The following is a 25,430-nucleotide window of genomic DNA, read 5'->3' on the forward strand; positions in this document are numbered from 1 at the left end:
GCTGTAGAATTCTCAATTCGCTGTTTGTTACAGATTATCGCTTTTCCCCCAACAGGTGAAACAATCATTGGGTTATTTCAGCTAACCCGCTTCGCTTCTCATGTCTCCTAGCGTTCCCTCCTAAACGCTGGGAGAGATAGAAAGCTCCTAGGACTTCCAAGCCTGGGGAAGCACAATTTTATTTTTTTGGTTGTAGAGCAACAGGAACAACCCTGTGATTCCACAGTGTGTGCTCGCGCCGCATCGCAATGTCTTTCACCAACATGGTGCTGCGGGGCGCGCCATGGCCTACATCTTATCCGGAATTGGCCTGTTGTGATCTCGAGCTTCATGCTCCTCCCTTAACCAAGAAGCTCAACGTCAAGACCAATGGCCCGCATGAAGAGGTTGACATTTCCAAGTCGTTGGCTGGCCATGTCGGCCGGAAGTGTCTTGCTATATGCCACCGTCTCCATAACGCGATCCCTGTAGAAATTAAATGTTAGTATGGTGGTGAGAGAAAAATATGATTTTAAAAGCCCGTGCGTGATAATAGAGTATACTCACTTGACAGCGATAACAAGGCGTTGTTGCTGTTCCGGACTCGCCCCGATTCCAGTTGCGGCCAAAAATTGCCACACATACATATCATCACCGGCGTTGATAGCGCTTGGGAAGATATCGCCAAAAATAGGCTCCAGCGTGTCGAAGAGAACGTTAAACTTCTCAACCCATTGTTGCCAGTCGCGCTCGCTCGCTTGACCGGCTTCCTTGACAATTTCGGCGCGGCTCAAAAGCATAGTGAGGACTCCCAGGCCAATGCGGGTCTTGGCAATAAATTGCACATGGGTCTGCGCAATCACCAGTCCCAGTAGTCCAATAATGATGTTGAATGGGGCCTCATTCACGTAGCCCAGAAGACTGGGCATCACGGCCTGAGAGAAGAGATCGATCGCCTCCCGGACGGCGAGAGGAGGTTGAGTCTCCCCGGGCACAGGGAGCGCTTGTCGCACAACATCCAGAGAGTCCAGATGGACAACAATCATGGTAAGGATGGTTACTCGCTGTTCCTGGTCGATGTGGCGGAAGATGCGGGGAATAGCTTTCTTGCCCTTGGGATAAGAGAGGAATGCAATGAACGGATGAGGGGTGTTGGAGCTGGGAACAATGGGTTCCATCACTTTCAGTTCCTGCCACAGCTTCTGGTTGAGCGCGCGGACTTTCTGGCGCCATTCCAGGTGCTGCTGAATAGCCTCGAGATCGGTCTCATCTGGTGGGGGAGGCATGGTACGCTCCATATCCTCCATTTCCATGAGAGTATTATAGACATTCTCGATGTTGGTCAAAATGGATTTGCGATCACTGAGGCTCAAATATGTCTGTGGCTTCTTGGTGGTCTTGGCACCTTCGGAGCTCTCGGGGCGCTTGATATTGAGCATAGGCTTAGGAGCTTTAGCATTACCAAACGAAATCTTGCCCAAACTACCTTCGATGATCAACTGTTTATTCTTTGGCTTAGCCTTGGCAGCCTCAACCGCCCGCTGGACTTGTTGTTGCATCCGCTGCATGTGATTGTCCGCACTCTGAGGTTGCCTCCGGGATCCATGCCCTCCGATGCGGTTGCCGGTCTGAAGGAGATAGGTCTGGGCAAAGTGGCCTAATGGCTGGTGAGGATGTTGCCGGGGTGCACCTCGGATCTGACTGTAGACCTGATAATAGAAATCTTCCGCAAGAACGGACTCGGAATCATTGTCCGCAACATTTCCGGCCGCAGCCACCAGTTGTTGCAACTGGATGCGCGTGATGAAGTTCTTGTCCTGGGGGGTCATCAGTCCGTTGCCCCTCGACAAGAGGAAAATCTTGTGATTTCTCTTTGCACGCTTGGCATCCTCCATCAGGTAGGCGACACGCTGCTCCTCTGTCAGATTCATCAACTGTTGTGGGTTGGTGATCAATGGCAGCTGAGCATTGCTACCCCGGGCCTGCTGCTGCTGCTGTTGTTGTTGTTGTTGTTGAGGCTGTTGGGACTGTTGTGGTGGTCGCTGGCCTCGTGGAGGCATCGTCGCCGGAGGCTGGACGGGGGGCATGTGCGGAGGTGGAGGAGCATTAGGATTTTGTAAAAGATGTAGCGGGATATTAGGGGCATGTGCCGGTAGGGGATAGGGCTCTGGAACCATCGAATGCGGGTGCATCAAGTGCGCAGGCGGTATACCCTTAGCAAACTGCGCCTGTAGATACTCTGGTGGCAGGTTTGCAAAGCCCTCAGGAAGTCCGGGGACCTGCTGAAGCCGATGGAGGGGAATCGGCGGCTCAGCAAGTGGCTGCGGCATGGAGACTGGGAGCTGGTTCGGAATCGGCGCGATACCGTGGCTACGGAGCTGCGCTTCCACCTCCTCCAGGCTCATCATCTTCCTCGACTGCTGGACTACAGTGGCGGGTTCCGCCTTCTTCGATAGACCCCAGACGCTGGACTTGGCCTGAAGATCCGGAATGTAGTCCGGGTCCGAATACTTTTCATATCCGGTGCGCCTTGGCTTTTGTGCCACGGTGGCAGCGGGAGCAACGACGGTCTGGAGCTCGGGCTCAGGGCCAGAGCCTGCAGCCTGGGGGTGCTTGAGATTGTATCGGACCTGCTCCTCTCCAATGACATCCGCAATTTGCGCAGTGTTCCCAAAGAAATCGAAGTCCTTGCCAACGGCGCCGGTATCAGGACCGCCACCAAAGGTGTCGTTGTTGAAGGCATCCTGGTCGTCGTCCAACTGTTCTCCTAAACCATCGTAGGTATCCTCGAAATCGATACTATATGGGTAAAAACAAGCTCAAGAATCAGCAAGATGTCCGATTAAGTTGCTTACTGTCAAGCAGGGCCGAGCATTGGGTGGGGATGGCTTACACGTCGTCGTCATTGTCGTGGTGCGCTGCTGCTCTAGCGCGAGCGATCTCAGCGAACGGATCAGGCGTATCGAAAATACCCCTTCTGTCACCCTGCGGAGCACGATCCCTTGGGAGGGTCGTATCAAAGCCGAAGAAGGACATCTTCAACGGGGGAGGGGAAAGATGGACGAGGAGGGGGGGGGTTATGAAGGAGATTTAGCACAGCATAATAATTGTGGTGCGGGATGAAGTCAGTTTCGGGTTGATATTAGGATTAGGCTAGACTGACTGGAGCTGGTGCCTGAGGCAACAAGAACCGCAACGTACGGAGTAGGGTATTGCCTTTCATGCACTGCAACTCCAATTGGGTAGGATGAGCTGACGGTGAGGAGTTTTAATTGCGTTCATTCGTTATAATTAAGATGAAACAGAGCATGATCCAGAGTAGAAAGACAGAATTCTTGTAGGAAGTCCAATGGAAGTTGCCTGAGGCAGCGGTCGTCAGGCCTCCCATGAAACGAACTAATGTGCAGCACAAGAAAAAGACAGCTCTGAGCAAGGGTGAGAAATGCGGTTCTTGCATCTTTCTCTCCTCCTTCCAAGTTCCTCAATTACCTATATCTACACCAGAATAGTTGCCATGAAGATAAATATGGTACTTAACCTCCTGGGTCCAGTCCCCCTGGCTGAAACTATGAGGGCAGCAATACGTACGCTATGACGGCCCAGGCTCTTGCACTGCTTCTGGCTGGATTCTTACGGCTTCTTTCTTCGTATCCACTCGACTCGGGGAAAGAGGAAGGAAAACAAATAACAACAACAACAATAGGATGGATTAATTTGTCCCCCATATTTTTCTCAATTATATTATATTTTTTTCTGCTCACAGGAGGCGCTAGAACGTGACCGCTCGCCCGCTCTTTGCCTACCGAAGCTCCTTATATCCCAAGTGCACGACTTGACTTCACTTTGAATACGAGGTCCGATTGCTTCTATATACTTCTGAAGATTGGATTCTTTGGTCGTGTTCCCCGGTTTGTCTGGGAGTCGAACCCGATTCCCAGGTTTTCTAGGTATCGTTCTGGCTGCCATTGGCTTAGTAGTGGCTGCTGTTCGCTTTTTGCGATAGGCTCTTATTTTCCCTCGTGTGATTCTGTAGCTCGGCAGCACGTCCTCTTCACGATGTCGCCTGGCCAGGAAAAGTATATCCGATATCTTTTGTTCGCGGTGGCGGTACGTATCGGTTCTCTTTTCTAATCGAATGCAGCGGAGCTGATCTGTCTGGTGAATAGGGAGTCGCACTATTCTTCTACTTCACGAGAGGCTCGCTCCCCATTCCCGACAATTTCGCAACGAAAACGGGCTATGCGGCCGCGAAATCCCCAGCGAACCTTTCTCCGCATTCTCTCCAAGATCCGACATCACCGGAGGACTCCCTGGAAGAACCCGAAGTGACATATGCAAGTGATGTTTTGAAATTCGCCGCCACCCACCCCGGTGGTCGAACGAATGCGACTTTTGTGACCCTCGCAAAGAATTCTGACTTGTGGGAGATTGCCAAATCTATTCGACAGGTGGAGGGCCGTTTCAATCACAAGTTTCACTATGACTGGGTCTTTTTGAACGACCAGCCGTTCGACGACGACTTCAAACGGATCACTACCTCCCTAGTGTCCGGAACTACATACTATGGAGAGATTCCGGAGGAGCATTGGTCATACCCCGACTGGATTGATCAGGATAAGGCGAGCCGGGTACGAGAGGAGATGCAGAATAAGAGGATCATCTACGGGAACTCCGAGAGTTACCGGCACATGTGTCGCTACGAGTCTGGATTTTTCTTCCGCCATCCATTGTTGAAAGACTATGAGTTCTACTGGCGAGTGGAGCCTAGCATCGAACTCTTCTGCGACATTCCTTACGACCCATTCCTCTACATGAAGGAGAACGACAAGAAGTATAGCTTTGTGATGAGCATGTATGAGTATTACGACACAATTCCAACTCTCTGGCCAACAGTGAAGAAGTTCGCTGCCGATTATCCTGAGTATATCGCAGAGGGAAACTCTATTGACTTTTTGAGCGACGACGGAGGCAAAACATTCAACAAGTGTCACTTTGTGAGTATTCCCCGACCAAACTTTCAGTCCAAATGCTAATCTAATGCGCGACAGTGGTCGAATTTCGAAATTGGAAGCCTGGACTGGTTGAGATCCAAGGAATATCTGGAGTACTTCGAAGCACTTGACCGAGGGGGTGGATTTTTCTATGAGCGATGGGGTGATGCTCCCATCCATTCAATCGCTGCCGGATTGATGCTTAAGAAGGAACAAATCCATTTCTGGAATGAAATTTCTTACTACCACATTCCATTCACCCATTGCCCCCTCGATGACCGATTGAGGACGGAACTTCAATGTACCTGCGACCCTAAGCTTACTTTTGACTGGAGGGCCACCTCTTGTACGCGACGCTCATTTCCTTCGTCTCACAGTCACTAACGATTATCTGGTAGGCCTGTCCCGTTACTATGAGATTAACCACATCCCGAAACCGCCCGGGGTCGACCATTATAGTCCACTAGCGGTGCTGGGAGGAGTAATCCTCTCAGCAGCCCTTGTTGGGATCTTGGTCATTGCCGTTAGCCCCCGTTCTCGAGGGTTTGTCCTTCACAAAACACGGCGCTTCCTTCTGGAAGCTCAAGCTCTCTGGGAAGAATATAGGAGAGACAGACTCGCAAAATCATGAGCGAGAATACACACCTACTATGTTAAGGGGAATGCAACATTCTCACCATGTACATCATCATCCACACCATACATACATACACTGAACATCCCGACATAATCAAAATTCGGTGGGAGGATTTTGTTTTTCTTGTTTTTACGAAGTATTCGGAGCTTGGCGCCATTGGTACATTCCTATTTCCATTTTTATTTCTTTCACAGTGACTGGCTGGCGTCCGTGGGATTTTAGGGTTCGGGCATTCAGGTGTCGAGACTCCGGCGTTATCTCTGCATCAAAAGGGTGTTCGGTCTGAATTCACACCTGCGTTTTATAGATACCTATATTTGTACATATGTATATGTATGATCTGAGGGAGCTAGGTTATTCCAAACCGTGCCCAAGAAACGAAAGAAAAAAAGAGATTCGACAAGAAATATTTATTTAGTACAATCATCCGATGGGAGTAATATTGATACAGATCGCAAACAGCGCCAAAAAGAAAACACACGTCCGTAAAAAGTCCCTCATTGCCAGATCACCACCATGCCAATCACACAGACCCAAGAGGAAAGAAAGGCTTAATCACTCTTAGGTTTCTTAGTACCGTACTTGGACCTGCTAGTCAACCGACTGGCAACGCCACCCTGTCAATCATTTCAGTCAGCAGTTGCCCTGCAGGTAAAGAAATTAAGCAAGGAAGAAAAAGACATACCAGATCCATAGCACCACGAACCAAATGGTACTTCACACCAGGACAATCCGGAGCTCTGCCACCGCGGACAAGAACAACGCTGTGTTGCTGGACATTGTGACCTAAATCCAGGCAGTCAGCGCCGATTTTTCCCTTTTTCCCTTTTTCCCTTTTTTTTTTTTTTTTTTCGTAGTCCCGCTTCTTCTTGTTCTCCTTCTTGATCATAGATAGACACGTCGACATCTCGAAAAGATAAAGAGAAGAATATGCATACCTTCACCGGGAATATAAGCAGTCACAATCCTCCCACTGCTCAATCGCACCCTAGCCGTCTTTCGCTCGCCGGAATTAGGCTTCTTGGGTTTTGTAATACCAGTCTTCAAACAAACACCCTTCATCTGGGCGCGGCCAATAAGCGCCGGAGAACGTGAACGGCGCGCACGCTGCGAGGTCCGACATCCTCGACGCACTTGGTTGTATGTTGCCTGACGCAGTGGAGACGTAGAGAACTGTCTAATTGAGAGCTTTGCGATAGCTGCCGTTGTGGCTGTCAGGGCCGCCGAGGTGCGGAATACGGGCTGGAACCGGGGAATTGAGCAAGAGGCCGGTGGTTGTCTGAAGGGGGTTGCGGTGAGGGAAGGGCGCTGAATGAGTGTCCGCAGCGTGCGGAGCGCGAGGGAGGAGAACATGGTGGCGAGGGAGCGCAATTGGCTTTACTTTTTGCGATGGTGATACTGATTCTCGAATCCGATGGTAGTGGTTTTTGCTAGGATAATTTCCTACGGGGGGGGGGGGGGGGGCGATGACATGGCACGTGATAAAGAAATCCATTACATAAGACAGTTGCGGAGCTGGTCTCTTTGGGTCGCCCGGGGGAGCTGGACGCGCCAGTCTGGAGCCTGCTATATTGTACGGAGTTAGGTACCTTTGAGCTAGAACCTCATCTAGCTTCAGCATCTCATCCTCGATCTCTCTCTTCCTCCTCCCATCTACACCACTGTTTCAATAACATCTGAGAACCCATTTGAAAACAACAAGCTTAATCCTATTTTACGCTTTCAATCGCTCCAAGTCCAGCCACCAAATCCAACACTCAAAATGGTACGTCGTCCACCCAGCCAGTCCTCTCACCTCCATTCCCAAGCATCTACCCCCCTCTCAAAAAAAAAAAAAAAATAAACAAGACAACGACCAGATCATTACATTCCACCTAACAAAAGAAACCCCAAAAATACCAGTCTCTCCGCATCGCCCCTCCAGCGTCTCACCCCTCCCAAACCTCCAACACCTCAACCCGCCAACAGGTCCCCCTCTCCCTCCCTCACCCATCAAAAGGCGCCCCCTCCGCCCCCGGTCTCCCCGATACCCTCCGCAACAACCTCACCCTGCCCGCCCCCGTTGGCCCTCCCTCATCTCAATCCGGGACCCCCGTTTCCACACACCCGCTTGAGGCCAGGCTGCTCGCGTGGCGCCAAACCCAGGACGCTCTGAAGATGGAAACCCTGCGTCGGACTTATGGCATTGCAGAGCCTGTGCGCCGCGGAATGGAGTTGAAGATTGTACGGGATGGAACCTTCCGACCTGCGGTTTTGGGAGGTGCCAAGGGTGGAAATGTTCATGAGGATATATTGGTTTTGGGTGGGAGGGACGCAGAAGTTGGGTGGGAGGATGTTTTCCAAGGTTTGTTTTTTTTTTCTTTTCTTTTCCTTCAACTTTGAATGATGATGATGATGATGCTAATGCAATGCTTGTAGGAGACGAGTTCAGGGAACCGCCTGCTTTCCACGACGAAATGGAGAAACGGTTGCGTATGGATTTCTAAGACGGTGCGGATTGTTAGCCGGGATGTTATCTTTCTTAATTTGTTCCCTTGTTTCCCTTGAATTGTCCCTGGGGACCTTGATGATTTATCAGTTCTACATGATACGGATTCGAACTAGGCTGTCTTTTTTTTTTTGTTATCTAAACTACTAAGAAATAGACCATAGATCTACGGAGTTATGCTCTGCCGGGATCTGTCAACTCTGTCAACAACACCGTGCTCAATTCAGGTAAACTTGGTGAGATATTGGGTATCGAATATGTGCAGCTATCTGTTTGTACATTATGTCTGTTCCCGCGCTGGTGAACTAGATATATCTGACATAACCTTGGAAGTATGCATGGACCCGGTGCCATGATGATAGATGCTAGACCCGACCAGGCCGTCCAAAACAATGGTGGCCAGAATCTCCCTAAAGCACCATAAAGTGGCTGACACAAGCCACCAATTGTAAAGAAATGGGATAAATATCACAACATAAGAGAAGATAATATCAGTAAATAGAAACAGACAACAACGGGATATTTGATATTGCCTTGGGAGATCGGGAAAGGCCGAAATGCATCACTCAAGTCCAAAATCAGATGGCGACGATAGGTACGGTGAGGGAGGGGCGGATCACGGGAGATGTTGGGGGAACAGAAAGGGGGTATATAGGGATTAGGCAGTGGTCTGGAGAGGCATCAAGCCACCCAGAAAACTATGCAAAGATAACGAAGACCACGAAACCAGACCACATTCATAGGCAGTAAACGACAACGCGCTGGTGAATTAAGCTTAAGCATCCAGAACGCCAACCCAAAGTTTGATAGATAAAGGAGCTGCGAAAGTTTGGCATAGGGTATGCTATCTCTCACATTAGGGGGTAGACCCTGGTCAAGTACCAGTGGTCGCGAAAGGGCAGGTCCCAGAGAGGTGAGTAAGGGCAATTGGATGGTGAGTGGGATAATAAAAACCGCAGAGGGGTCACGGCGGCTCGTGCTACCTCTGCATTTACAGCTAGAGGCAACGAGGAAATAGATCGGACAGATCATGTTCCGCTAACGAGAGCAGAGATCAACCCGTGTCTCGTTGAGTCCACGATATACATCCATTCACTGGATGACACAACGACACCTCGGGCTTCGTTCACTAGCTTCTCGATCCCGAGGATACTGAGTCTTCGCGCCTTTAGCGTCTTCTTCGTCGATGAGTTCTTGGGGCTTGACCGTCATATGCACAACGTTCGGGGCGTCTGCGCTGAATCTAGAGTCTATTTACAGACAGTCAGCATCGAGTTCAGGATATGAAATACAAATAAAATACCTGAGAGAGGAGCTTTATCCTCGAGTAGTTTTCCGAACGATATGAGTCGAATAGAGCTGGGAGAGGTCGGACGGGATTCCCAATCTGCGATAGTGATACGTCAGCCATTTCCCGCTTATCCTCACTGTCACTGAAATATGGTCATACCGTCCTGCCACGCCCTCCAAATCAATTCCTTCAGAGTATAGACGCTAATAGAAAAGGGGTCGTTGTTCTCAACATTGACTCCTCGGTTGCGCAGATACGCGCCATCGATCTTGAAAGGATGTCGTGAGCCCGTGATCAAGAGAAGAATGATAGTCAAAGACGGCCCAGAGTCTTCAGGCTCTTTAAGAGACGCATCGGAATTTTTATACGATAACGCAGGAGCTCCTGTCTGCTCTTCTGATTCACCAGGTGGTACGGTGAATCGGGGAATACCATCTGCATTACCCTCCTGTGCAGGTGCAGGTGCAGCGCTATCGCCACTCTCTACGCCCATATTCGGTACATCGGTGACTGTGGGCTCTGGCTGCACATTTTCAGGCGAAGAAGTGTCTTTCGTAACATCGCTGGGATTTAGGGTTGTGGTCGAAGCCAGCTGCGAGGATGTAAAGACCGCGTTGGTGGTGTGGACAACAGGGTCTGGACCGTCCGACATTGGGTGATCGGTGGACGCCATCTTTGAGGTGATCCTTGGGGGAGAGGAGTAATAATTACAGCGGGTGCGTAGAAGAAAGCAACGCAGGTGTGTGGATGAGGATGCCAAAAAAAAAATTAGGAGAGATGAATAATTCAGTAGAGAATTTTAGCCCAAGTGGCTGTTTGGTGCAGTGGATAGAACGGGCGGAAAGCTGGGTGGGAGATGAGAGGGCGGATGAAACAGCGAGTCAGGCCTGAGGCAAAGAAAGGAGAGGGGGAGGGAGACGAGAGGGAGAAGAAAGGAAGATGACCCAAATCTGGAACCAAACTATTAAAAGAGGGCTCGCGGGATGATGAAGAGGGCCATGCGACCGGAGAGAGACTGACAAAAGGACAAGAATCACTCACACACGAGTGAAAGAGCAGGAGGGAGGATGAGGAAAAGCAGGAAATTAGAGGAGAAAGACGAAGTGGACAACAATTGCGATTGAGGCAAAAGGACCAAGACTAAGACTAAGTAAGAAAGGCGTTTTGGACTCTTGGAGACTGAGAGATAGAAGTGGTGGCTCTATTGAGCGAAGGACGGAAGGAGGAGAAACACGCTGCAGGTGAGGTCGGGGATGGAAGTGGAGCTGGGCGGCGATCCAGTTTGGTTGGCGGTGGATTTGCTTCATTTTAGTTACTATAGTGGGCCACCTTTTTTTTTTTTCTCTCTCTCTCTCTCTTTAATTTACTCTATATTAATGAGGGAAGACGAATCTCTATTCTTACTGAGTATATTGAGTGGTGCGATGATACCAACATGGTAGTAGTTTCTATACTCGTGAGGACAATTCGCTGCCTGAAGAGATTGGCCACACTTTCTTTGTCCATGCTGCTCACATGTAGAGATTGGACTATTATTCACTCACTCATACTAAAGCCTACCGGTTCTATTGATATTCCCTTACCTAGGGAAATTACTTTTGTATCATAGCAACATGATAGCCGAGTCTATCCTCTACATAACCATGTGATTTGCGCGCCAGAACACTTCCCTCTTCTAGAAGCTTTTACTCGTGCCTGCTTACCTATCTTGTCTTGAAACTCTGTAACTAGTTAGTTAGTTATTCTGCACAAGATAGTTACTAATCTTTGGAAATGATAAAGAATCTCCATTTTCAGAAGGCAAAAGTAGAGGATGTAGATATGTAGGTGGCGGGTTTTTTATATAAAAACTGGCGGTTTTCTGCCTACTACTAATTAACTCCGCCTTTAATGCTCAAATCCCCTTAGGCAAGCCTCCCCTGTTCTGACAATTTAGCAATGTATTGATACATAGGTATCCGTTAAAAGTCAATCTTTAAAGCCACAGTATTATTCTCCGAACAGCATTGATATCAAAGACACCCAACTTTCCGATTGGATGACAATCAACTCAACATAGTTACTTGAACCCCAAAATTATATGTCAAACATGTCAATGTTGCTTGTTTCCAGGCTGCGTATGTACATGTACATGGACATGTACATACTGTAGCTAGGTCTAGGTGGATTAGTAATATTTTGTGTGCTCACACAGACATACCAAGGACAATATTTCCTTGGAAGGCTTGGTCTGCATGGTCCACACCACGGTCGACCCTGAGGCTGCAGACGAGCACGTCCCATGAGTGCTGATTGCTGGTTGGGCAAGCAATATTGACTTTATGGTAGGTTATTTAGCGTTCGCACAAACAAATGATTCTTGCAGAGAGCCACTAAAATGTACATAGATATTTTGTATCAGTCACCCTCCCTACACTATGAGAACTATGTATGCACAGAGACTTTGCCCTTGAGGAGAAGTAGGAGCAAAATAAAAACAAAAATACTTTAACAGCCTTTTTAGGAGGTAACCTCAAGCTCCCGCAGGCAGGCTTGCCAAGCGACGAGCAGCTATGTAGAATTCCACCCAGTCAGGCAAGACATAGGACTATCAGTTGCGGATCCAACGCAAGAATTCCTCGACTAATAGCAGACTATACTATGCAGACTTGCTGGAAGAGATCCAAGTAGAACCTGTCAGGTCTACTCCATATTATCCACAGAAACCAAAATCTATATCACGTTGACGTCAGCGTTGGTTTGCCGCAAAGTTGTGAGGGAATAATGACCGCATCAGGACATACACGATTGTCCTACACAGGGTAATTATGGGGCAAACTCTACAATAGACTGGATTTCCAAGTTGGGTTAAGACCATCCCTTCTTTCAACGCAGATTGGGCAATTGAAAGTGACGGCCTGCTGCACGTGCGGAATATCAGGCCTATCAGAGAGTCTGCCCTGGAGCAGGGAGTCGCCCTATTGGCTAAGAAATTTAGTACTGGGAACTTGGAATTTGTACCTCCTAATCGCTGTGTTGACGAACAAACGGCCTGCTGAGTCGCAGCAAAGTCCTCCGTCCACCTTATCCGCAGGCTTAAGCCATTCTTTTCCTTTTCAAGGTTGATGATTTGCATCTTTTTGTCTTCTTTTTTTCTATTGCTTCTTGAGATAGATAGAGAGAATGTTAGTCCAAACCACAATCTTTTCTCTCCCTGGCATGCATTTTCTGAGTGGCACTGTAGAGATTCATCTACTATAGTTAGTGACTCCTCCTACGACTATTGTTTCGACGTGCAGGCTTCATGTCAAGATAGGACTAGCAAAAATCAACTCTTTGCCCCCGCCCCTTCTTTCCAGAATTCGCCAACGGTTGGTCCAAAACGAAAAGAAAAAAAGAAAAAAAAAATCTGAAGCAATACTTAGCGATCGGTCGACTTAAAATCTACTGGTTTCCCTTAGTTCGTTTCTCCAGGACTATTATGATCCCTCACGGCCCCTCTCCCCCAGGATGAAGTTCGCCAAGTTTGTTACCCCATGATTCACTATTCCACAGCGTGTATGTAGCGGAGCTGATCATTGGCGATTCATAGGGAATTGGAACAGGAACTAGTTCCTGAGTGGCGTGCTAAATACTTAGATTACAAGGTAAGGAAGGATGCGTCTATTTTCCTCTCTCCTACTAACTTTGTCTTGCGACCAGGCGGGAAAGAAGAAAGTCAAGGCCATTACACGGGCCATTCAAAAATCCAATCGGTCTCCCAGTCATCCTTCCCTCCGTCGTGCGGTACCTGGACAAGGTGATGTCCTTGATACCCCAGTCGGTTCTCATCGTTCCTCATCACTTCGCCAGCCGGAGAAAAGACTGAACACGCTCGACCCGGAGCATAGCCTTCCAATCCCCGTGAGAAGTCCCAGCCCTACATCTAGATCAACCCCCAGTCATCGACATGAGCGTCAACCATTACGAGTACCAGGATCCCGGTTTTCCGCTGTTGTTGGAAGCTACGGGAGCATTCTCGCATCTCCCCCGCAGCAACAATCTGGAACATCTGATGTGGCTTCTCTAGAGCTGCCTGACCCGGCAATCGATCTCAAAGAAGAGGATAGCTTGCCAGAGCGGTATGTCGATCGGCGCAATGCCCCGAAAACACCGTCACCGGTTATCTCCCGCAATGGTAGTAACAGAACCTTCCCTGCGAATGCCACCCGTCGAAGCCCGTCAGTAAAGCAGCCGAGTTCGGGCAGAGCAAACAAAAGAAACACCGTTTCGGGCCCATCTGGCCGGAGGACATCCCAACTTCTCAAACGGGTGTTGTCATACACAGAGTCCCCGGAGAAGTTTGCCCAAGGCGAGCCAGCCTCCGAATTTGATCGTAGACAGGATGAGTTTTTCGAATTTCTAGATACCGAGTTGGCCAAAATCGAGTCATTCTATCAAATGAAGGAGGAAGAAGCTACTCAACGATTAAAAGTCCTTCGAGAGCAGCTGCATACCATGCGAGACCAGCGAATGCAGGAAGTCTTCAGCGCCAATAAATCTCGGAACCAGCATACTGAGCCACGGCCGTCGGATGGCTTTGGTGGATTCGCTGGCCGTCGACTACGAGAGGCCTTTTCAGGTGGTCTGATTGGGAAGAATTCCAAGGCTCTGGCGGAGCTGGATACTCCTTTTTCCTTGCAACCGCAAGATCCGGAAACGATCATGAACCGCAGGGACTTCACGCGTCAGCCAGAAGAGGAGCATTCCAAAAACGAAGTCCCTTATCGCTCGGCAAAGAGGAAGCTCAAATATGCTCTTCAAGAGTTTTATCGGGGAGTCGAGCTCTTGAAATCTTATGCTTATCTCAACCGCACCGCCTTCCGAAAGATCAATAAAAAGTATGACAAAGCTGTGGATGCGCGCCCTTCAATGCGATACATGTCGGATAAAGTCAATAAAGCATGGTTCGTGCAGAGTGAAGTGACCGAGAGCCTCTTGGCTGCGGCGGAAGACCTCTATGCTCGATATTTCGAGCGGGGCAACCGAAAAATCGCAGCCTCTAAACTGCGCCATACTTACAAGAAATCTGGAGATTATTCACCCAATACTTTCCGTTCCGGTCTTCTGTTGATGGCTGGTGTTTTGTTTGCTATCCAAAGTCTCATTTACGCTAGCCAACATCTAAAAGATCCAAACCCCGCGATACAAGTGAACACAAGCTATCTACTCCAGGTTAGCCCTAGATCTACGTTGCTCTGAACCCCCGAAAGACCAACTAACTTGAACAGATATATGGAGGCTATTTCTTAATTGTTTTTCACTTCTTGCTATTCTGTCTGGACTGCATGGTCTGGAACAAGACCAAGATAAATTATGTCTTCATCTTCGAGTACGATACGCGACACGCCTTAGATTGGCGCCAGTTAACAGAAGTATGCAAACCAGCTTTAACAAGTCCTTGATTTGTGCTGACGATAACATAGCTTCCGTGTACTTTTTTGTTCACGCTCGGACTCATTATGTGGCTGAACTTTTTGTCCATTAATGAAATGTATATTTATTGGCCCGTTGTGCTTGTAGGGTTGACAGTGGTTGTGTTGTTTCTCCCAGCGCGTGTCTTATACCACCGCAGCCGCAAGTGGTGGGCATATTCGAATGTGAGCATCTTTCTCTTACTCTAAAGATCCTCATTGCTTACAAGACCAGTGGCGTCTTCTTCTAGCAGGCCTGTATCCTGTCGAGTTTCGGGATTTCTTCCTCGGTGACATGTACTGTTCCCAAACATATGCTATAGGCGTGAGTAGATCAAACCCAAGTCATATCTAGCGACCTGCTAACTTGACAAGAATCTTTCATTATTCTTTTGTCTTTACGCAAAACACTGGAGTGACCCTCCGCAGTGCAACTCATCTCATTCACGACTGTTAGGATTTTTTACTTGTCTGCCATCAATATGGAGAGCTCTGCAATGTGTACGCCGTTATGCAGACACGAAGAATGTTTTCCCACATCTGCTGAATTTCGGGAAATACATGCTTGGAGTACTTTACTACGCTACTCTCAGCATGTATCGTATCGATAAAGTGACACGGTTTCAAGCCCCTTTCATTACCTTTGCGCTTCTAAACGCGGTCTACTGTTCTGTTTGGGACATTGCAATGGATTGGAGCTTAGGTAATGCCTACGCCAAGCATCCTCTGCTTCGTGAAGCCCTTGCGTTTCGGAGGGTTTGGGTCTACTACACAGCTATGGTGCTCGATGTTGTCGTGCGCTTCAACTGGATATTCTACGCCATCTTTGCGCATGATATCCAACATTCTGCTGTCCTCAGCTTCGTGGTTGCATTTTCTGAAATCTGTAGGAGAGGTATGTGGACAATCTTCCGGGTTGAGAACGAGCATTGTACAAATGTGCTTCTTTTCCGCGCATCAAGAGATGTTCCACTGCCATATGAAGTGAGTTCGGCACATGCACATAATGAACAGCCCTTAGAAACTGTGCACGCCCAAGATCAACAAACAGCCCTACCCATCTCGCCTCCAGGCGATGTTGAACAGGCCACTCCGCCAACACCAAGCGGCTCACTCCGCCCAAGGGCCCTCTCACGGGTTGGAACTATGATGGCTGCTGCACACGCCCAAGACTTCCAGCGTAGACGGCGCTTGGACCAAATACCAGGTGCAACCGTGGCTCATGGGCCGTCCGATAGTCCCGACGATTCTAGCGACGATGAAGACCAGGGCATTATCCAACCATATCAAGATGACGATGCGATTGAGGAAGAACTTTCATTCCACGAACCTGAAAGAAATAACAATTAACAAGAGAGAAAAGAATAAGCTCCGTCCCCGACAGTATCTAGTGTGATTCAGTCAAGGGTCACGAATCTCTATCAGATTACGACTGACGAAGCTATGTCCGATTTCGTGCACATAATCATGGATATATGCATATATTTATAGAGACCCGCGTCATAGACCGTTATTTTTTAATGAATTGTGACTTGTTCAGTTTGCTAGTTGGGTGGGAACATACAATTTGTATTTATAGAATAAGTCTCTACAGAGTAGGCAGCGCTATTCAACATTGTGATTCTATTCCATACGCAGGTAATGAGATCTTGCATCCTCACTGACGCCCCTGTAGTACTGTATCTGGATATCTATGTTTACATTTCACCATTCTGCACCCTACCTGCCTACCTACCATATCGCAGTTCTTATATAACTATGGTGAAATCTTGGCTTTGTACTCTGTATTTGGTCATGAAGTTGGAATGCTTCTAGTATGTAAATGATGCTCAATTACACGCACTGATACTTATCTAGACCTACTACCCATTTGATATTCTAGAGATGATGATTATGGAAGGGTACCCTAAGATGGTTATCTAGAGGAATTATGACTCTGCTAGTTTCCATTCAATAATTTCGCCTCACCTCACTTCCACCTCGACTGGCCTATTTTTTACCTCTCATTTAACTCACCTTAGTCTGTCTCCGTGGTCACTGTATCGAAAAACTAGATGAAGAGCACACACCCCATCATAGCTGAAATGCCAGCCATCTGTGCTATTTATTCGGATCTACGTATGACCACATATTGAACCTCATCGGCTCAGTTTCATTGAGCTTAATCTGATCTCTCCTGAAGATTTTTCAACCTTCACCTTGCACTATAAATACTCCTCCTCCTCAGCCATTCCAGCTTCTCACTCCTTCCTGTTTCGATACACATTCCCTCCTCTCAGTCATCCTATATCCTCTCTCATCTCTTTTCACACCTCTGACTTATCTTTTTCTTCCGTCATATCCTCTGCATAGTTTGCCTTCTTACTATAAGAGAAGCGCAATCATGGACCTTCTAAGCGTCCCAAACTGTAGTGGCGTTGATTTAAACCGCCTAGTACTCGCACTTGGGCGAAGAAAACTGGCCTGCGATAACGACATCTTTAATCGAGCTCGGTTAGCCATCAAATCAGAAACAGGTGAGATGCTGTTTGGATAACAATCCCCTATATCTGCAATTTAAGAACCCAAAAAAAAAACACTAATTTTGTAACTAGAAACCCCAAAAGAGAATGTATCCGTTCCTCTCCACAGACAACAGAACTGCTCATCTGTGCTAGATATAGGGAAGCTAGGAGATGACTCTATCCCCTCGCTCCCGCCAATTACAGATCTTGAAGGACTACCCATGGGTCAAGATGTGAGGATAGTCCAAGCTGGTTCTGTTTACGAAGATGCCACTGATAATGACGAGATTGCAAAGTAAGTTTTCTCCCATCTATTTACTAGGAATGCTGGCTTATCTCCCCATTCAGATTTAACACTGTACAAGATTGGTACAGCAAACTTGAAGATCCTAGCCCCGTGGACGTGACCCGTTATAAGCAAGCCAAGATCAAGTATGATACGAGAAAGAATATATCAGAATATCGTAAAACCTTCCAAGCAAAGGAGGTTGAATGTGACGAGGCAAACAATCAAGTATCGGAGAATGAACTTTTCGTCCTCCAAAGCAATGAACAAGAAACCGTCCGAGCGAATGTCGACTCCCCGAGAATACAAAAGAAAGGATCGAGCGCAAAAAGTTCAATTCCTCAAAACAGAATTTCTGCAGAGGAGAAAAGAAAAAGCATGAAAGTTGGCATCGAACTTATCTTGGAAAAGCTAGAGAAGAAAAAAGCTAAAAACCACAGGGGTAGAAAGCGCAAGATTGACACAGATGATGAGGAGCCAAAACCTGGCAGTAGATTGAGACGAAAGAGGTACAAAAAGGGCAAGGCTCCAGAAAAATTCTTGAATTTTCATGCCGATGTTATTGAGGACGTTCATGCTAGCTCTTCGCTTCCTGCTCCTCCCATTGTTATCAAGCGAAACAACAGGCAGGCAGTGGCGGAGCTCATTGCCAGTATTCCATCTGCAGATCAAGAGGAGGCTAAAGATGACGGAAAGCTGATTCTTGAAGCCCCCAGAAAGTTCGTTAAAAGCGTGAGAAGAGATGGAAAAGGTGGATGGTCAATGCCCGGACTCAAGACAAGTATATATCACTACCAGGTAAGGAATGCCTCTACCGGATATTGGAGCGCAAACTGACGTCCTAAAAAGCTTCTAGGAAGTGCTTTTATGGCAAGTCACTTATCAACTTGCACAAAGGCCTATAGGCTAATATAAGTAGCGTGACTGTGAGCATTCTCCTCTACCGCCATTAGGCGGCTTACTATGTGATGTTATGGGGCTGGGGAAAAGTTTTCAACTAATCAGTAAGCCTTACAGTTAGTGATCACCTGACGCCTGGTCCCACCTGATGCCTGATTTCCCCTCACCAACTATTTTTTTGATAATTTTTAATAACTTATATCTTAACTAATATAGGTTTAATTAAAGCTATAATAGAAGTAATTAACTTATTAAAGATTAATAATTTAATTAATTATACTAAGATTATAAAAGAGTTTAGTATTAATTAGATAATATTATTAAGATATTACTATAAAGTATAATACCTTAAAGATTACTAATATAAGTAATAATAAGTTCTTACTAACTAATATAAAAAAGAACTAATAAACTATATTAATAAATTTATTAAGTAAGGCTTCTTTATATTTTATAAAATATTTTAGAATTTTATAAAGAAAATTACTAGTAAAAAGTCTAGAAAATACTAGTCTAGATATTTTATAAAATATTATTAAAATAATCTTATTTTAATTTATATAATAATTATTAATATTATATAAAAATAAGCTAATTTTATATATAAATATATTTTATATTTTAAATTATTAAATTAGAAGATATAATAATATAAGCTATAATTAGAGAATATTTATAATATAAATAAAAAAGGATTTTTTATTAAAATATTAATTAAAAGTCTTAAGATCTTCTTAAAGTAAAAATATATAATTAAAAAAGGGCTTAAATAATACCTATAAGATAGAAATTATAAATAAATAATTTTAATTACTTATATTTATACTAATAAAATCTTTTTCTTATTAAATCTTATTTACTAGGCTTTTACTAGTAATATATAAGATTCCTAGCTTTAAGACTTTAATCTTAAGCTTTATTCTTATTTCTTTACCTCCTCTATAAGTAATTAGACTAATAATAAGCTAGAATATATCTAGTTAATTAATATATTTAACTATAAGATTAAGAATAAGGTATATAGGTAATAAAGACTTCTTATTCTTAATAATTATAAATCTTATTTTATTATAAAGTTTATTAATTACTATAATATTAATAAAATTTTATTAATAATATATTTACTTTATTTAACTTATTTATTATAATTACTTAATATTAAGATCTTTAGTCTTTTCTCTACTATTTATAGTAAGAATCTTAAAAACTTTTTATATAAATTAATAAGCTTTAATTATATTATTAAATAGGACTTCTTTTACCTTTTCTAGCTAGCCTAGAAATAGACTTTATTAATAAAAAATATCTTTTCTTTATAATAAATTATAAGAATATAGCTATTAAATCTAGAAATAATTCTAATTTAATTTAATAAGTAAAATAATTCTAGGCCCTCTTTAAGTAATTTCTTATACTTTATCTTATAAATAAAGAATTAGTAGAAAATTAAAAAATTTTTAAATTAAATTATTATTAATATATATAATAAAAATACTAAAAAATTAAATTTAATAATATATTATTTTTTTATAGAGAATATTATTCTAAAACTATATTATTAAGGCCTTAAATTAGTTCTTTAAAATAAGAAAAAAAAATATTAATATAAGAAATTCTTATAATTTAAGCTTATAATTTTTAAAAATAATAATATAATTTTTTACTTTCTTTAAAAGATTTAATAGACTTATAATCTTTAAATATAGAAGAATAAAGTTATATAACTTACTAAGATATTAAAGAAGTAAGAAAAGATTTATTAATAACTTATTAAAAAAAAGAAATAATACTTATTTAAAAAATAAAAAAGAAATTAAATATTCTAGTAAGAATTATAGTTATTAAAGATAGAATAAAAAAAATAATAAAAGAAAAATACTTATTTAATAAAGAAGGTAGATTACTAGCTTTAAAATAACTTCTAGTAAGTAAAGAAGTCTTTAAAGAAGGTCTTTAAAACTTTATACTAGTAAAAATCTATAAAAATTAGATTAATAATATTTATAGAAGTCCTAGAGGCCCCTTTAATAGTAAATTATTAAGACTATAAGATCTAGCTTTTATAATACTTTTAGACTAATTAAAAACTATATATAAAGTCCTAATAATAATTATATTTATTTACTAAAAAATCACACAATAATAATAATTATATATGGTTGAATTACTTTATATTTAATATTACTAGTAGTAGTGAAATCAGGTGTTAGGTGGGACTGGGTGTCAGGTGATCACCGACTGTAAAGCATTTATGTTGGTACTTGGACAATGTATCTAACCATTTTATAGTCAATATGATGGATACTTTTTCATCGAGACCGGAGGTGTATACCAGAACAACCCTTTTGGTTGTACCTACGCACCTTGTCAAGCATTGGTATGCTCTACATCCCTTTTATACCGGTCCTCGTTCTGACTTCATTAATAGGAAAGATCAATTGCGGGTCCATTGCCATTCTGATCACATAGGCGAAGTTGTTGAGTACCATGCGCAGGCAAGGTTGTCAACACTTGATGATACTAAGAGCCTTCAGAAGTTCCGAATCGTGTAAGTACGGTACTGTAGTCACTAATTGAAGCAACCTCTTTATTTATCTTCAAACAGGATAACAACATACGACGAAGTCCGGCGGTCATATCCAAAATTCAGACCTCCAAAAAATGTGACCGACGAGAACGTGCTTTCTGAACTATGGGAGGCGGAATACAGCCAGAAAATTGGGCCTTTACATCGAATCAAGTTCGAAAGAATTGTTCTCGATGGTGAGAAAGGGTTAATATGCCCAGATGTATATTTATACTAACACCCTTCCCTAGAAGCTCATCTTATCCGGAATCGCGCTTCTAGCATATCTATAGCCATTCGTGGCCTCACTGGTCACTATAAATGGCTACTGACTGGCACCCCAATATTGAAGTGAGATCCGCGTACCATAGGGACAAATTTCCTCATTATGGCCTTGTAATTGCTGACCATGACTTGATAGTTCCATAGACGAATTTTACCCCCTATTCCACTTCCTTGACGTCCCTAGAATCGGGACCTCTCAAGATTTTCTGTCCAAATATTGCAGTGTAAGTAACCACGGGGGGATGCTCTGATATCATGCTGACACTTGATTTTTATCAGACTGATGAAGGTCAAGATCGCCTTAGAAACCTGCTAAGAAGCTTCATGCACCGTCGAACACATTCAAGCCGGTTGTTTTCCCTTCCGATTATATCCCTTCCCGATGTGGAACAGAAGGTAGTCAGAGTGAGGTTTTGCGAAGCTGAAAGGATTCTTTACAACGCAATCATGGAAATATACTTCGACAATATCAATGGTTAGGATGTGGTTTCCTATTACTTTTCTCTGAGAAATTGATATAGAAAGGGCAGATGAAATCACTAACACTGGGCCAGACCAAGCGAAGGTGCGCAACAGCAAGGGGGCTCAGCAGGGATGCTTCTTGACCATGATCCTAAAACTAAGAATGTTCTGCGACCACCCACTTACAGTGCGAACTATTATCCGGGACCTGCTATCTGAACCATTGATGCGGAAACTTACGATTGCCTCTCGCGAAGAAGGCGATGACTCGTCTGGACCTTCCTTTAAACTCGTTCAGTGGATCCGGGGGTTTAAAGATAATTACAACTTCTCGGTTGAGCATCGACCGAGAGATGAACAGGACAATGCCCGAGACATTCAAGTTTTCACTTATAACCCCGAGCTCATTCGAAAGTTTAGACAATTCATGGAGCAATTACACAACAATGGGGATTGGATCGAACGAGCGTATAGAGGTGTCTGTTCCTATTGCAATCTGGAGCCAGACAAGACTGTGGTCACCTCATGCATGCACTTATATTGTGAGGAATGTTTCTATACTCTTCACGAGGAAGCAGAGAAATCCGAATCGGGCAAACCTCAATGCCTCAAGTGTAGAGATTCTATCTTCGAAGCAACTCGCTGTGGTCCTGCTGAAGAAGCGGAGTTGGAGCATCCATCAGTACCTGAAGGGCGGCAAAGTGAAACTTCGTCTTCAAGAAAGAAAAGGAATAACATCAGGGGGAAGAGTAAGAAATACTACGGCCAAATTATAGACTAAAACTGACTGGAAAATCCAGGCAATCCTGAGAATGACAGAGGCAAAGTGGACTGGATGATCGAATGTGGCGCATCTATGCCAAGTGCCAAATTGACCGGCATCAGAAACACCATCAAGGACTGGAAGATGGTGAATTCTGATGCAAAAGTCGTCATCTTTAGCCAATTCACAGATTTTATTCAAATTCTTATTGATATGTGCACAGATAAAAACTGGGGATATTGCTGCGTATGTACTTGTTTAATTACAGTTAGTGATTACCTGACGCCTGGTCCTACCTGACGCCTGATTTCACTACCACCAGCAATATTGAATATGAAGCAATTTAACCTAGCCCTGGTGGTCATGACAGAAAATTATGGTCATGGTCAGTCATGGTCATGACCGGGTGTTTTCAGACGGTCATGACCTGACCGCACGTGATTAGGGTGGGTCCATTAGTAGCCAATAGGGAGCTTCTAAAGTCTTAGTAATAAGATTAGGTAATCAATAACTAACTCATAACTACTATACATACTACTATTCCTAATTAGGACTAGCCTGCGGGCGCTAACCCGATCAGGCAGGCAAAATGACGATCTGACAACCTGGAAACTGTCATGACGGTCATGACCAAAATTTTGACGGTCATGGTCATGACCGTCATGACCAACCCCAGGCCTAATTTAACCACATATAATTATGTTAAATTGAAGGGGTATCTTATGATGTACTTAGTAAGCAAAGGGGGGGGTTAAAACCCTATATTAAGGCCTTAGCCAAGCATATAACCCCCTAATAGATATATATATTAATATATCCAATCACCTGCTTCTATTAAGCTACCCCTAGGATTATTATATATCTAATAATTAAGAATCTTATATTTACTTAAAGTATATAAATCTATACTAATAACTCTTACTAAAACCTACTAATTATTAAAATACTAATAATCCTTACTAAACCTACTAATTAGTAAAATACTAAGTACAATACCTCTAACTACTAATAATAAAGATAATATAGTAAGGCTTATTAAGTAGGAAGACTAGCTAATATAATAATTCTTATTTAAAATATAAGTAAAAGATAATAATCTATAAGAAATAATAAAAAATAGTAAAAGTTATTTATAATAACTTACTAGACTAATTAAAAATAATAAAGAAACTTTACTAGTAAATAGTACTAGAAATTCTATAATATTATTATAAGACTTTAACTCTAAAATAATATTCTATAAAATAAAAATAAATAAGTATAATTATTAAGTTATAGAACTTAAAAAATTAAAAGATTAGATTTAATATATTATTTCCTTAAAAATCTATTACTTTTATTATAAGTTAATAGAAACCTTAGAAAAGTAGTATCTTAAATTAAAAGAGTATATAATAGTTAATTAAAAATAAATTTAAAATATAGTTTATAATATTTATATAAAGGTAATCTAATCTTTAAAAAGTAATATAATTAATTAATTAAATAATTAGGAATTTATTATTTAATAAGTAATTAAAATAAATCTTAAAATTATAATATTATTACTAGACTAGGTAAAAAACTTCCTAAATATAATATATTATCTAGCTCTATCCTAAATTATATTCTATTAATTAGACTATAAGAAGAAAATACTAGCAGGAATATTATTTTTTTATACTATAATAAATAATTTCTATAATATTATTAATATATTCCTATAGTAGTATAATAAGATTAGTAAAAAGATTTTTAGATTAATATTTATTACTAAAAATATAATAAATATAACTAGTAATAAAGAAATATTTTTACTATAGGATAAGGAAATAAAATATAAGTGTCATGGCGTAGCCATGTACCTATCTGGTTAGATTCTACCCTAATTATCTACCTCTACTCCTATATTTAAGCCATGTTGCCCCTAATTCTATTATAGCTCTTTAAGCTATATCCTTATTCTAACCTAATTTCTATCTATTATACTTATATATAGATAGCTTAAATATATATCTTACTATTAACTATACTTATTACTTATCTACCCTCTATAATATTATATAGTTCCTACCCTAGGTATAGTTATTACTAGTATATTAAAATAACCTAAACTACTCCTAATTATAGACTTAATTAAGGAATTTATAAGTTATATTATAAATAATCTTACTACCTAGATTATTTACTTTAAGTCCTATAATAAATATATTAATTCCCTAGAAAAGAAGATTTATGCCCTCTAAAACTAAGCTAATAAAGCTAGTCTGGAGCTAGCTAAGAAGGAAGGAATAGTACTATACTAGAAAGAAAAATTAGAAACTATTTAATAAAAGTTAATTAAGTTTAAGTATATATTTACTATACTATAAGTTATTACTATTTTTATTATACTTATTTCTATTATTATCCCTGCCCTTACTAAATATACCCCTCTTATTAAAGCTATAGTAGCTAATATAATAAAAATATCTATACTTATTTTTACTAGCCTATTTTCTAGTACTTATCTTAGTAAGAAACTCCTTAATCTATAAAAATTTAATAATACTTATTCTAATCTCTACTATTTTATATAATAAATCTATAGTAAAATAAATATTAATTTAAATTATTTTCTAGCTATTAAGGCCTAACTAATCTATATAGTAGGATACCTAACTAGAAAGGCTTATAAACTAATCCTACTTAAAATAAGATTTAATATTTTCTAGTTCCTAGACTATTCTAATCTACTTAATTATCTAGAAATAATATTTAAAGACCCTAATTAAGTTTAAAATACTTAAAATTACCTCTATAATTAGAAATAAAGAAACTTAAATTTTAATACTTACTTTATAAAGTTTTATTATCTTACTCTAGAA

General features: G+C 42.5%; 9 protein-coding genes across 9 annotated transcripts; 6 read left to right on the forward strand and 3 right to left on the reverse strand.

Annotated features, from left to right (window-relative positions):
• Positions 1-341: 341 nt before the first annotated feature.
• P175DRAFT_0429825 (deadenylation-dependent mRNA-decapping factor PAT1) lies at positions 342-3,015 on the reverse strand (the record flags this gene model as incomplete). The annotated part of the gene is made up of 3 exons (XM_040893387.1): positions 342-465; positions 547-2,778; positions 2,873-3,015. The coding sequence occupies 3 exons, from the start codon at positions 3,013-3,015 to the stop codon at positions 342-344; spliced, it is 2,499 nt and encodes an 832-aa protein (XP_040756704.1).
• An 882-nt stretch (positions 3,016-3,897) lies between these two features.
• Positions 3,898-6,047, forward strand: P175DRAFT_075279 (glycosyltransferase family 15 protein). Its single transcript, XM_040901084.1, has 4 exons — positions 3,898-4,086; positions 4,146-4,973; positions 5,028-5,316; positions 5,369-6,047. The coding sequence occupies exons 1-4, from the start codon at positions 4,036-4,038 to the stop codon at positions 5,599-5,601; spliced, it is 1,401 nt and encodes a 466-aa protein (XP_040756705.1). The 5' UTR covers positions 3,898-4,035; the 3' UTR covers positions 5,602-6,047.
• On the reverse strand, positions 5,844-6,990 carry P175DRAFT_0514070 (mitochondrial 37S ribosomal protein uS12m). Its single transcript, XM_040898786.1, has 3 exons — positions 6,546-6,990; positions 6,293-6,393; positions 5,844-6,224 (listed from the first exon to the last, which is right to left on the reverse strand). The coding sequence occupies exons 1-3, from the start codon at positions 6,958-6,960 to the stop codon at positions 6,159-6,161; spliced, it is 582 nt and encodes a 193-aa protein (XP_040756706.1). The 5' UTR covers positions 6,961-6,990; the 3' UTR covers positions 5,844-6,158.
• A 217-nt stretch (positions 6,991-7,207) lies between these two features.
• On the forward strand, positions 7,208-8,231 carry P175DRAFT_0451948 (proteasome maturation protein). The gene is made up of 3 exons (XM_040894504.1): positions 7,208-7,372; positions 7,510-7,951; positions 8,026-8,231. Exons 1-3 carry the CDS (start codon positions 7,370-7,372, stop codon positions 8,091-8,093), a joined length of 513 nt encoding a protein of 170 aa, XP_040756707.1. The 5' UTR covers positions 7,208-7,369; the 3' UTR covers positions 8,094-8,231.
• A 919-nt stretch (positions 8,232-9,150) lies between these two features.
• Positions 9,151-10,265, reverse strand: P175DRAFT_075308 (uncharacterized protein). Its single transcript, XM_040901085.1, has 3 exons — positions 9,546-10,265; positions 9,399-9,482; positions 9,151-9,345 (listed from the first exon to the last, which is right to left on the reverse strand). Exons 1-3 carry the CDS (start codon positions 10,057-10,059, stop codon positions 9,188-9,190), a joined length of 756 nt encoding a protein of 251 aa, XP_040756708.1. The 5' UTR covers positions 10,060-10,265; the 3' UTR covers positions 9,151-9,187.
• A 2,527-nt stretch (positions 10,266-12,792) lies between these two features.
• P175DRAFT_075370 (uncharacterized protein) lies at positions 12,793-14,662 on the forward strand. The gene is made up of 2 exons (XM_040901086.1): positions 12,793-12,889; positions 12,958-14,662. The coding sequence occupies exon 2, from the start codon at positions 13,023-13,025 to the stop codon at positions 14,604-14,606; it is 1,584 nt and encodes a 527-aa protein (XP_040756709.1). The 5' UTR covers positions 12,793-12,889; positions 12,958-13,022; the 3' UTR covers positions 14,607-14,662.
• A 750-nt stretch (positions 14,663-15,412) lies between these two features.
• P175DRAFT_0490367 (EXS domain-containing protein) lies at positions 15,413-16,168 on the forward strand (the record flags this gene model as incomplete). Its single annotated transcript, XM_040895795.1, has 1 exon — positions 15,413-16,168. One exon carries the CDS (start codon positions 15,413-15,415, stop codon positions 16,166-16,168), a length of 756 nt encoding a protein of 251 aa, XP_040756710.1.
• Positions 16,169-17,201: 1,033 nt separating this feature from the next.
• On the forward strand, positions 17,202-18,518 carry P175DRAFT_0528860 (uncharacterized protein; the record flags this gene model as incomplete). Its single annotated transcript, XM_040899647.1, has 4 exons — positions 17,202-17,334; positions 17,413-17,617; positions 17,671-18,406; positions 18,465-18,518. The coding sequence occupies 4 exons, from the start codon at positions 17,202-17,204 to the stop codon at positions 18,516-18,518; spliced, it is 1,128 nt and encodes a 375-aa protein (XP_040756711.1).
• Positions 18,519-20,802: 2,284 nt separating this feature from the next.
• Positions 20,803-22,954, forward strand: P175DRAFT_0514074 (uncharacterized protein; the record flags this gene model as incomplete). Its single annotated transcript, XM_040898787.1, has 8 exons — positions 20,803-20,885; positions 20,937-21,056; positions 21,114-21,271; positions 21,326-21,425; positions 21,496-21,583; positions 21,639-21,834; positions 21,914-22,570; positions 22,622-22,954. 8 exons carry the CDS (start codon positions 20,803-20,805, stop codon positions 22,882-22,884), a joined length of 1,665 nt encoding a protein of 554 aa, XP_040756712.1. The 3' UTR covers positions 22,885-22,954.
• Between the last annotated feature and the right edge of the window lie 2,476 nt (positions 22,955-25,430).

Source organism: Aspergillus ochraceoroseus (genome assembly GCF_002846915.1).
Source record: "Aspergillus ochraceoroseus IBT 24754 chromosome Unknown P175scaffold_1, whole genome shotgun sequence".
Lineage (NCBI taxonomy): Eukaryota > Fungi > Ascomycota > Eurotiomycetes > Eurotiales > Aspergillaceae > Aspergillus > Aspergillus ochraceoroseus.

Bases quoted from the DNA above. Each gene is read 5' to 3' on its own strand.
- P175DRAFT_0514070 (XM_040898786.1), bottom strand. From the start codon at position 6,960: ATGTTCTCCTCCCTCGCGCTCCGCACGCTGCGGACACTCATTCAGCGC. The intron at 6,394-6,545 runs GTATGCATATTC...GCCTGGATTTAG, and splicing joins TGCTTATATTCCCGGTGAAG to GTCACAATGTCCAGCAACAC. The intron at 6,225-6,292 runs GTATGTCTTTTT...AATGATTGACAG, and splicing joins TTCGTGGTGCTATGGATCTG to GGTGGCGTTGCCAGTCGGTT.
- P175DRAFT_075308 (XM_040901085.1), bottom strand. From the start codon at position 10,059: ATGGCGTCCACCGATCACCCAATGTCGGACGGTCCAGACCCTGTTGTC. The intron at 9,483-9,545 runs GTATGACCATAT...TCACTATCGCAG, and splicing joins TTGGAGGGCGTGGCAGGACG to ATTGGGAATCCCGTCCGACC. The intron at 9,346-9,398 runs GTATTTTATTTG...GTCTGTAAATAG, and splicing joins GGATAAAGCTCCTCTCTCAG to ACTCTAGATTCAGCGCAGAC.
- P175DRAFT_075279 (XM_040901084.1), top strand. From the start codon at position 4,036: ATGTCGCCTGGCCAGGAAAAGTATATCCGATATCTTTTGTTCGCGGTG. The intron at 4,087-4,145 runs GTACGTATCGGT...TCTGGTGAATAG, and splicing joins ATCTTTTGTTCGCGGTGGCG to GGAGTCGCACTATTCTTCTA. The intron at 4,974-5,027 runs GTGAGTATTCCC...AATGCGCGACAG, and splicing joins CATTCAACAAGTGTCACTTT to TGGTCGAATTTCGAAATTGG.
- P175DRAFT_075370 (XM_040901086.1), top strand. From the start codon at position 13,023: ATGCGTCTATTTTCCTCTCTCCTACTAACTTTGTCTTGCGACCAGGCG.
- P175DRAFT_0451948 (XM_040894504.1), top strand. The intron at 7,952-8,025 runs GTTTGTTTTTTT...CAATGCTTGTAG, and splicing joins GTGGGAGGATGTTTTCCAAG to GAGACGAGTTCAGGGAACCG.